Raw genomic sequence first — 11,837 nt, forward strand, 5'->3', positions numbered from 1 at the left:
AGACTTATATAAATGTATGGTTTTATAAAGGGGAATTTTTTTACCTCTCTGTTTGCTAAAATATCTGATGATGTTTTGGTTTTAAAAGGTGTGTTATGTGTGACAGCTGTGCATATTTGCGCTGTAGCTAGGATTTTTACACTACACCCAGTTCATAAATGTTATTGAGCAACAACCTGTGAGATTTTTAAATAATCAAGAAAGAAAATGTTAGTGAGAGAAGCAGCACGGAATAACACAGATTTTCTTCTTTCCAGCTGATTAAGAATTGTGTTGTTCTACTTTTTAAGTGTAAGAAGTCCAGGCTCAGAGGGAGCACTCCTATGGGACCTTGGAGGACTCAGAGAAGGGGTTTCCCTAGCTGCTTTCATTTATGCCTTTGAAGTCACATAAAATGTAAGCAGAGCAAGCCTCCCCTTGGGATGTCAGACTCAGAAGCCCAGAAAGTCTCCTCCAGTCCATGTCCCTCATTAACTGCCATGGGACTATCCCAGGCTGCCCCTGGACCAGCCCAGTGCTGCCCTGCTCTTGCCAACACACCACTGAAGAGCAGCCCATCAGCAGGCCCATGACTTTGGCCAGCAGCTCTACCAAGCCCAGAACAGCCTGTATCAGCCACAGGCAGCTGGAGGACACCCTCACACCTCTTCACCCATTTGCATTTCACAAGGGGCACGCAGATGTCCCTCTGCCCCAGATTCAGCATGCAGCTGAGGCAGGCAGAGGCGACTGCAACCCAAAGAATTTGGGATTGCCTCAGCTGTACTCCCCACGGATCCTAGGGAGTTGGTGGCCAAACTAGGCATCAGATCCAAGCCTCTTTCACAACAGGAGAGGACATTGCCAGTGGGTAAGGGCATATGATGCCTGCCGAGTTTGTGCAGGCAATGAAATTAATTATTCTGCTAAAAAAAAAAAAAAAAGATGCCATATGAAATGATGATGCATTTTTCTGTCTTCAATATTTTAATCACATATTTAAATATATTTTGAACTAAAACTTATCATTCTCTAAATAAACAGAAGATGGAACTCAACAATAAGAGAATGAGTCAAAATACTGAGATTAACTGGTAGATACAATAATATCAGGAAAAGCTTTCCCCATGCCTACTTTACCCCTTCCCTCTCTTCTTAGGTCCACATATTCCCAGAAGACTTGAGACATTTCAAAACCTGTGATTTTTTTCTTTGATCAACCTTAATCATATACCCAAACCTCTACTTTTGCCTTAAGTACAGCTTTTAACTTTAAAGCATGCATTTGGCAACCTGAACCATTCCGTCAAATACACTGGGACTTCCCCATGACAGTTATGAAATAAGACTGAATGAAAAGGTTTCATGAACATCCCATGCTCCCCAGTTCTGGTTATCACCCAAAACAATAACGTATCTTGTGCCATGCCATGCAAAAAGTGTCATAGAGAAGGCACCACATCAACATGGGTCCCAAGCATCTCTTGATCTCTTGCAAATGTGTTCACATGCTGAGCTTTATACCCACTGGAAATCAAAGAGCCTGTCTACACAACAACAGTGAAGGTTTCAAATAAAGGTTTGTGTATTAAATCAAAGAGGAGAAATTTGCTAAATGGAAGTTAAAAAAGAAAGTTTTGTTGACCGGCTTTTTGGTGTTTGGTCTTAAGCAGCAGCAACAATGTTTTTCCAGAAGACCTACCAGTAACAAGAGTGAAAATACAAGTCCGGGTATTGGTTTACTAGTGTCTGTTTATTTCTTGCCATGCTCTCTTACAGTGTCTATGGTATAAACTGACACAGAGGATGGATGGAAGGGTGTTTTGTTTTAAAAACTTAATTTCTTGTATAAGCCCTTGCACATGCTTCCTCTTGATAACATTTGTAAACAGAATATTTTAGCCAACATTTTATTAAGTTTCAATCCTGCGAACACTCGAGGGGTTAGCAAGATGCTAGAAGTTAAGCCTAACTATAAATATTTCCAGGATTGGGGCCTACGTGTCTGCTCTAGTTCTCTTTGTTAACATTACGTGATTGAGCTACGTGTTACATTGCTGCAATGAGGGTTGCTCACATGGGCAAAGTGTATTAATAGTCTTAATATGGAGTTGTGCAAGTGAGGTTTTATGCCAGAGGAGTGGCTCACATGAGCTGCTCCAGATCAGCCGGGGAGATAGCGAGCACAACTCTGCAGCGAACTATGACAGCAATTTAAAGCCTTACAGAAAACGGACAGAGCAGCAAAGGCAGGCGCCCGCTGCCTCCACGCTCACTCTCTGTTGATGGCTGCTGGGCTGTCCAGCCCTTGGCGGTGGAAAGCAACGGGTGCGTATGCACGGAGGGAAGCGGAGGGCAGCAAGAGGCCTCCTCACCGTATCTTCCCTCCTCAGAGAAGAGCAGACGAAGGGTCAGCAAGGGACAGTCAAAAATGGGATATTGTCAATCCAAGCCTTGTAAAAATGGTTTGATCTATTTTGCCAATGATTTAATTCCTGAACAGAGAGCCTGGTATTAGATTTTTGCATGGCTTAGGAAAATCTTACACTGTGAATAGGCAGACAAGAAAAGCTGTAGATACTAGTTCCTGGTACAGCGGCAAACATGACACCATTGCAGTGATCTTTGCCTCTGCTCCTGCTGCCCCCTCCCTGGTGCCCTGGGCTAGAAGGGGACTTGTCAGAGAGAAAAGGCAAAGGGGAAGGGCAGCAGGTGACTGACAGTGAAGTCAGGCAAAACCACAATGGGATACATAGTGGAAACTACAGAATATCGTTCTGTATCCCCTTTCTGCAGTGTTTTTAATCTGATTACTTGTACCGGGTCTGTCAGGGGCTGCCGCGGGGCGGGTGTGCGGGGAGGCCGGGGCTGCCCCGTGCCGGACACAGCCGGTTCCAGCCGGCTCCGACCGACCCAGCGCAGGGCGCGGCTGAGCCCCGCGGGCACGATGGCGGCGCCTCGGGGAAAGCCTGGGGAAGGGACCGCAAAGCGCTGCCCGACCGTGAGGGTGAGGGGAGAAGGTGAGAAACTGCCCTGAGAGCACCGAGGGCAGAGGGGAGGAGGAGATCCCCTGCAGCCCCTGGAGAAACCACAGTGGAGCAGGTTTGGTCTGAAGGAACCCATGGAGAAGTCCTACACTGGAGCAGAGACAGTATCTGAGGAGGAAGAAGCAACAGAGAGGAGCTGTCGTGGACTTACCACAACTCCCCACTCCCCATCCTCCTGTGCTGCTTGGGGGAGAGGCAGAGGAGTCAGGAATTAAGGGGTGATATTGATCCTAGGAAAAAAAATTGGGGGGGGTGGGGGTGGGGGGTTTGTCTTTGTTTCTCACCATCCAACTCTATTTTAATTGACAACAAATTAAATCACTTTTTCCCAAGTCAAGACTGGTTTGCCCATGACAGTAACTGGTAAGTGATCTGCCTGCCTTTATCTCAAGCCATGAGCTTTTCTATCTTATTTTATTTCCCCTGTCCTGTTGAGGAGGAGGGAATGAGGAAGCAGCTGGGTGAGCATCTGGCAGCCAGCCAATGTCAACCCCATACAATACCCTATAGTTCTTTGCCTAAGATTACTGTTACAACATTGTATTTTACCCATTTCATTGATAAAATGAGCATCCCAATGTGTTGGACAAAATCTGCGATGAAATCTTGCCTCCAGACCAGTTGAGCATTGACATATTGATATATCCAGAAGCAAGGGAGACCTTTTAGGTATCTGTTCTATCCAAAGACATCTAAACAAGTCTTACTGACTTACATGCTGTTGTACCCAAGAGCAAACAAGGATTTCTGGTTTTTTTTCCCTAACATTAAAAAAGTGTAAAGAAGCATCTGAAATTCTAGTCTAATATTAGAAAACAAGGGGGAATCTAAAGAAAAAAAAAAAAAAAAAAGTTAGCCCTCTCCTGTGCTGTTCAAAATATGGATAAAACTGTCAAAAATAAATAACAGGTTAGCAACATCATGAGCCCTGTCCTGAAGTAGCTGAAACAAGTTAGGTCAAAGTTAGAGGCTCTACAAATGTCTGTGAACTGTATTGATGAACCAAAGGTATTTTGTCTTATCGTAATAAATTGCTGAATCTCGTTGTACCTCGGTTTCCTACATTTTAAATAAAAATAATGCTTGCTAGGGGCTTTTGATGAGATACTCCTTAATGACTGCAAATTGTCCGTTTGAGATCCATTTAAGCACAATGAGGGAGTCAAAAATACAACTATTAGAAGGAGGTAATTAATCAGGGCTATTGAAAGCCAACAAGTTTTTTTAAAAAGTTACTGGATTACCTGATTCTTAGACATCTATGGCTTTTGTTGGACCTAATCTTAGGTGATTTGCTTGCTCAAAAAAGAGTCTGTAGCACAGCTACTCCTCCCAAAAGGTACAAAGACATCTTACTCTATTTTGGTATAGAGCAAATATTAAAGAAAGATGCATAGAACTGTACTTCAAATCATGACTTTGCATTATAATCTCTTGCAGCATCTCTGAAATATTTGCTGAGGTCACAGGATAAATTGATGAATGCCCGGATTAAAGCACCTAAAAAAGGATCCTGATGCAAATCCCCAAATTTGCTGTTAAGTGAAGCTGCCTTTTAAGGTTCTCTCTCTTGAGGTATGTATTGTTGAGATTTTTACTTGCTTACATGTTATTTCCATTAGTTCTGAATAAAAGAGATGCAGGCAAAAGTATTTCACACTTGGCTGGCTAGCACTTTCACCACTTGTGATACAGGTCCAGCTTGGCAGCAATATAGAAGCTAACAGATGATCTCCATTACAATTGCTTCAGGTAGTGCAGAGATTAGTGAAAACACTGGGACTAGCAACTCTTTCGGCTTTAAAAAAGTCATATCAAAACCCCTCTCTTTGCAAGAGGAAAACTGTTGAGATATATTATTCCACTGCTGGATGCAGAAATGTGTAATTGTTGCTTGATTCTGTACCCTTTTTTCCCCAAAGTTTCACTCTACTTTTTGAGTAATAAAGTCATTTCCCCATTTACTTCTCAAATGGCTACTGCTGCTTACTGGTTTGAAGCCTCAGACCAGACTTCAGAGAAAGAACTCCAACACTGAACTAAGGAAACTATAATTGTAATACAAGTCTAGGAAGTCATTGGCTGCTCAGCTAATATAGGCTCTTATTTAAAATCAAAACAGGATTTAAAATGGAAAATACCAACTGTGACCTAGTATATAAGGGTAGGTACTGAAATACATGTAAAATAGGTTAAAACTGCTTATAACATCCACCTCTGTGCCAACACTGACAAGAAAGAGTAGCATCTTCTGGTCCCACACAGTCTACAGATATTCTGGTTTTAGCAACCCAGATGTCAGACCACAGAGATGGGAAGACATTGTCATTTTATCAAAAGGAAAAGGAAGCAAGATCAGAGTGTCAGTAAATTCAAGGACCATGTCCTCAGCATACTGAGGACCACAGATCTGGCTTTTCACCCTTTCTAGAAGGTGGTGGAGGGCTTCTAGCCTGCTCATATAGCAAAATCTACCTTTGGCTGTACTGAGGAGGGCTTTAACTATGTGTCAGACACCAGTGTGGCACAAGTTGGGCATTATTTAGTATCAGCGATGACAGCGATGACAGAGTGATCGAAGATATCTGGATGTTAAAATGCAAGACATCTAACTTTTATAAAGCATACCAAATACCGCTGGGGCTGGTGTCTGGGGAATTCCCTTTCATTATAGTAAGTGCAGAAAAATATTTCACAAGGTGTAGAAAGGTAACCATGTCTAAAGAAAAAAAAGGGGAAAAATTACAATCTAAGATTTTGAACACTACCATGATTACTGCAATTAGTGTAATATCTCTGTCACAGGTGATGAAGAACCTGATAATGAATACAAGCCTGTAATTTAAATTGTGGTTTTAGGTAACCTCAAGCAGCATGTTGGACTGTAATAGAGAGCAGACAATACACTGACCCCCCCATAGACTAATTCATGTCATGCCCCACATAACCACAGTTAGAAAGGATCTAACTTTGTTCCCTAGATGTCATGGTTATTCAAGTTGGAAAAAAGCTGTGCTGAGCAAAAAGTAAGTTTTCACATGAAAGCTACAACAAAGACCATTTATCCAGCAGCGGCCATCTTCAGACACACATAAGAAAGGTGAGGCTTTTTGGAAAGGGAGAGGGAGGAAAAGAGGAACCTTCTGAGAACAAGTAAACAGCCTAAAACCAAGAGGAGCCCTAAGAACTGCAGTTTGAGAGGGACAGCCACATCCCTGCAAACCAAGAGGAAAACCCACCTAATCAGCTTTTAGCAAAGCATGAATTAGATGAGTCTAAACATGTATATAAATTGTTTGGGGAGTGGAGAGTGGTTAATAGCTTTCCTTCATGTTTTTTGCCCTTTGTTAAATACACTTACTGCCAACTTTTGATTATCCAGCATAACAGGAAGGAAGGGTGGGGTAAGAAGGGATGAAACAAAAATATGAATGAAGTAAAGCATGTACATGACGCTATTAAAATGGCACAGGGCGAATGTGAAGAAGAAAAGGAAGGTTATTAAAATGGGTCCTCATATTAGTACATCCTCATGCATGTTGCATTCAGCACACTGTGACATGTATGTGGCAGATTCAGTCTGGAAGCAGTATTGCAACAAACTCATAGACCCAGCAATCGCAGGACAGCAAAACCTGCTCAGAGGGTTTCCTGCCCCTCTCCTGCCTGCCATGCTGAGCTGCCCATTTCCACCACTTGCTGTGATGCATCACACCCTCTGCAAAGCCAACACAATCATTTGCGTGGCTGTGCTAGAACCAGGGTGAGGGAACTGCCCAGCTTGAAATTTAACTCCACTAAAAGTGTTTGTTGTTTATGTTCAAATTTCTTGACACTTTTTATGAGGAGTATCAGCATTATATAGGCTCTGGTCACAACGAATGACCAGCACATATCTGGGTAGACCAGGAGAGCAGTAAGCAGAGCACTGTTTAGCAAGATGGAAATCTCTTTGGAGTCAGCGTGGCCAAAGCCCACATCTGCTAAGTGATGGCAATTGTCTCCTGCATCACACAGATGTCTAGAAGGTAAAAAATTATTAATAGGTACACTGATGAGTTTTCATTAGGAGGACTTCCATGGAAACTCTAACACTTCTTGCCGTACTTGTGAAATCCTCTGTCCAAAGTACACAGAGAAAGTGTGGTATCTGTTGAAATTGCAGTGTGATAAAAATATCAAAATGCCAGTGGAGCTCAGGGTATGCATGAATGTGCTCCTTGCCAGTTGCTGAAGGACTTTGCAGCCAACATTACAGTTATATTTAACTTCTAAAACATTTTTGCAGACCTACTATAATGCAACGTTTTGTTTTCCCTGATTGCTTTTACTTGATCCCTTCTTTCCAGGGAGATTTTTTGTGTATTTGACACTAGCAGTTGCTTTGACCATGAAAATTTGGATTTAGGCCAGCTGTTCACAAGAAATTTAGATGGTGACACAAATTCCTCAGTAGGAATACTTCTACCACCAGAAAGTGAGATACACATGTCATACCTCAACAGTCTTTTAAACCACTTGCCTCTGGATTTATGTGTGATACAGTCATGTCTGAATTCACATACTTATGCAAACCTCCCTCTTCAGATTTACCATGCTGTGATAACAGGCTTTTGCATGATATGTGACTGGTAATAGCTGGGGGCAGAGATTAACAAAAAACTAAACACTAGGTCATCTCCTAGGTGTCTAACCAGAAAACTACTATGAAATACATGCACAGCTTTGCCTCCACTACTCTTAGAACATATCACTTAAAATGCATTAGCTTACATGTTCTAACAAGCGCATCAATCAACAAACAGCCTGGAGGTGCTAACAACCTTTGATGTCTCGGATCAGACAGGAATACTACAGTAGACAGTTACACATGTGGGCAAGAGCGCAGCCAACTCCCGGTCAAGAGCAAGGCCTGCTGCTCCCCACAGGAGCATCAGCCAGCGTAGGCCATCAGCGATGCACTGCCATCCCCCTTTGGACACAGACAGCTACAGAAGGAAAGGTGCTCCACATCAGTCCCAGCACAACCCACATCACCATCTTCACATCTTCATCACGAATCTGACCTACTATTAGTGTCGGGAGAAGACTGTGACTCGTGGTTATAACACAAGGAGGACACTGAGAGCCACAGGTGACTGGGGGATTTTACAGCTGTCTGATAACCGTTAAGACCCATGGCCACAGTCTGTACACTCTGTAACTGAGTTTTGCTCTCCCTGTTTTTCATTACCCTCCACTCCTGCCTAATGATAAAATAGTTGAAAACATTTTATCATGGACAAAACTCAGTACATTTGGAGGAAACAGATAAACCAGATGTAAAAACTTGTATGAAGAAGCCACAAGAAAAACTCAGCTGAAAGATAGTTTGACAGCTGATACCACATCTTTTAGATGTGTAAAGTGACCTGGATTACATATGCTTCTACCTGTGCCCAATAAAAAAACTGGTAAGAGAAATTATGCCATCAGTTATAATGCCTTTATGTATTTAGTTGTATTAAAGTCATGCAGTGGTATTATATTAGTGCAAAATGTCTACAGAAAATGTCTTTGTGATCTAAATAAGGACCAGCACCAAATAAATGTTATTTCTACAAATGTTGTTGCATTTAAACTAAACCAAGCTTCCTGGCTGCCCTTACCTTTATAAATTAAACTAACCTAAATTCTGAACCTCAGAGTCAGGTGCATTATATTTGCTGAATAATAAAATGTTTGACTTGCGCAGCCACAGGTAGACCAAGTTCCCACTGAATACAATTTTGATGAAAGTTTACTAATGGAAAGCAGAAGGAATTGGTAGTTCTTCATTTTGAGTGCATACAGGCCTACACAGGCTATTTAGGAATAAAATTTGGTGGCTCCCAAAATTTCTGCATCTATTTTTCTCAGCAACATTGACAATTAGCTCATGTAAAAGCAGAAATAATGGGCAAACAGATAGCCACGTTAAATCACATGATTCTCCTCCTCCTCCAAAATAAAAATGTATACATGTTATTAAAGTGATTACTCTTTCCTGTGACTACTGATTATCAAAACACTCAGGAAAAATTAGAGGTTTTCTTTCTTATCCTTGTTACCTTGCTTAACAAAAACTAACCATTACTGATGTGAAAATCAATAACAAACACAACAAATAATAATAAGTTAATCATGCATATCACAAAGGACATCACAGAGGAACAATCTCTGTAAATAATCTTGTTCGGTACAGTCATTCACTCTGAATAACAATGGATTCCTTTCCTCTGCATGAAGCCAAACCACTCATGCTGCTCAACAACTATTAAGAGAGTGCTTAGAATAGAAGTGTTGATTGTGGGTGAACCTTTCAGTAGTCACAAGCAGCAATGAGAAAAGAGTTGTGCAAAAATCAGACGAATCTCTGACCAAAAAAAAAAAAAGGCTTAAGAATTTTTTTAACAGCAGCAGGTCTTTAATCCTCTATTCAGTGGGCCTAATGTGCCATCTGCTGTTTTGATTCTAAACTATAACAGGTTTTGAAGGAATCAAACATTTTGAAGAAAGCAAGCATTTAAACTAATAGACTGAAAAAGTGTGGGTTTTTGGTTTGTTTGGTTGGGTTTTTTTAATATTGGAATAGCAGTTATGCAAACACTGGTAAGGAAAATAAAGCTTTATCATTGTTAATACTGCTCAGATACTGGTAACGGGTCTAATCCATAAAAAACTTGCACTGTAGACTACAATACGATGATCTGTTAGCCCCACCTGGTGGCTTACTTTGAATTATAATTTGTTGTATCTTTCCTTGGGTTTCCAGTAAGCACCAGAAATTTATTAAAACCACAAGTTTCACACCTTTTCTAGGTTTTTTTATGCCACTAAGTGAAATTCTGAAAAAGTGCAGTACGTTTAGCTTTCTAAATCTTGATTTACACAAAATATGATTGGAGTTGATATGGATTAGATACACTACGGACTGCAAAACAGTTTTTCTTGTCTTGAATAATCCAGCTAAACTCAATGGGGTTATTCACAGAAAGCGATTTAAGCCCCTGCAGGACTGGACGTGTAGCAACGTCGCACACTTGTCAGGAAGCAAACCTTTTGTAAATGTTCCTTCACGAGTTGGTTCGTGCTCACGCACTGCAAAGAGCATTTGGCACGCCTGCCTGCGTGGTCACAGCAGCACACTTAGCAGTAAGGAGAAAACAAGGCAAAGCAAGGTCTCTACTAAAACACTTTCTTGGCTATTCTATAAAGGCCGGCAAAACTTTTGCCTTAATCAGGCAACTGTTAGGAACACCACTAACATACAAGCCTTTCCGCAGAGCACAGTTTCCAACCTGGGAGATGAGCTGTGAAACAGTCTTCGAGAAAAATTTTCTATAGACGAGTGCCACCTGGTGGAACATCGGGAAGACTGTTCACACCAAAAAAAAAGCCTTTTTAAGGTAGTCAGGACCTTTTCACATCAGAGATTTTACATCAGAAAATAACAACAAAATGTTACCACAGAGGTGCACCCGGCAGCTGGGCGGAATGTCCTTGGTGGACGCCGAAGTGGCCTGGCTCTAATCCCTGCTGATGTTCCCATTATGCAAACTACGCTAACAGAATAGGAGGTTTTCGTATTTTTAATTAGTAGCTTTGCACGCATAACTATTTTGGATTAATGTAAGGTCAAAAAAAAATTATAAAAATGCTTTCCTTTCAATTCTGTGTTTCATATACCATATTTCTAGGCTCTTAAACTTGTAATTCCCTAAATATGCAGCAGATATGCAACACAACTGAGAGGTATGTATCATACGCACGGCAAAAGTAACAGCATGAATGAACTGTATCTTTGTTATGAGTTTTCTATCCTAGGAAAAGCTTGACTGAGTTGGGTACACGTTACCAGCTCTCAAAGATGAGGGTAGAGATTGGCACACATGTCTGACTCGGGCAAAAAATTAGGCCTCTGTTATAACCGAATTGATATTTCCGCTCCTGACGTATTAATGGGCAGCAGTTTCAGCCTCTAAAAGTCAAGACTCGGCTCAAAAAGCCCAGCATTTCCTGCTGTATTCCAAGGAAAATCCATCATCTGAGGCCCAGTTCTGGTTTTGTGCATCACTATGTGGGACAGCAACACTTCTGTGGAGTAACTGGAAAACTGGGTTCATCTTTTCATATGTTTTTTGCACCGTGGGAAATACATGTATCACCAGAACTTAGCAGGCAATCAGGCTGTGCAACTGTCACAGAAGGGTGGCTCCAAGTTTATCTGACATGGTTCAAATTAGTAAGAAAACCCTGTGGTTTAGATTTAGTGGCATAAATAGGGCACTCCATCGTGTGAGAACAGTGGATCCATAAAATTTTAGAAATGTTTGCACTGTCACAGAGATGATACATTTTGCTACTTGTTTTCAGCCTCCGAGTTTTGCGCTGGTGTGAAATGTGTCCAGCGACACTGACGGGTCTCTGTTGAATTTGGAAGCCCAGGAGTTGTCATCGACAGGTACACTGCTTCTGTTTTCATTCGCTCATTTGCTCACCACTTCTCTCCCTCCTCCTCCAAAAAGGCCTCAACGAGAAGGAAGTATTGCCTGGGCTGTGCACATCGCACGCGTGTTGCATATAAAGAATTAAGTGGATTAGCCGTACCACTACGGTAGGTTATGGCTTCAAAGGAAAATATTGGCTGCACCTACGTAAATGTCTGTTTAAGTGATTTAAAAGGAACCATTTCCCAGCAGTACAGGTGCACAGCTGACTGTAGCTGTTAGGGCCGTGAAAGGGCAAGAATTGCTTATTTAAAAAAAAAAAAAAAAAAAAAAAAAAAAACAA

At 41.5% G+C, this 11,837-nt stretch overlaps 1 protein-coding gene across 1 annotated transcript in view; it reads left to right on the forward strand.

The window, feature by feature from the left end:
• Positions 1-2,926: 2,926 nt before the first annotated feature.
• Positions 2,927-11,837, forward strand: part of ADAMTS1 (ADAM metallopeptidase with thrombospondin type 1 motif 1) — a 15,491-nt gene continuing 6,580 nt past the window's right edge. Inside the window, exon 1 of the mRNA XM_026846675.1 lies at positions 2,927-2,999. Coding sequence (XP_026702476.1) covers positions 2,927-2,999 — 73 coding nt within the window. The remainder of the gene's footprint in view (positions 3,000-11,837) is intronic.

This window comes from Athene cunicularia, assembly GCF_003259725.1.
Source record: "Athene cunicularia isolate RWA chromosome 1 unlocalized genomic scaffold, athCun1 chr1_part1, whole genome shotgun sequence".
In the NCBI taxonomy this organism is placed as follows: domain Eukaryota; kingdom Metazoa; phylum Chordata; class Aves; order Strigiformes; family Strigidae; genus Athene; species Athene cunicularia.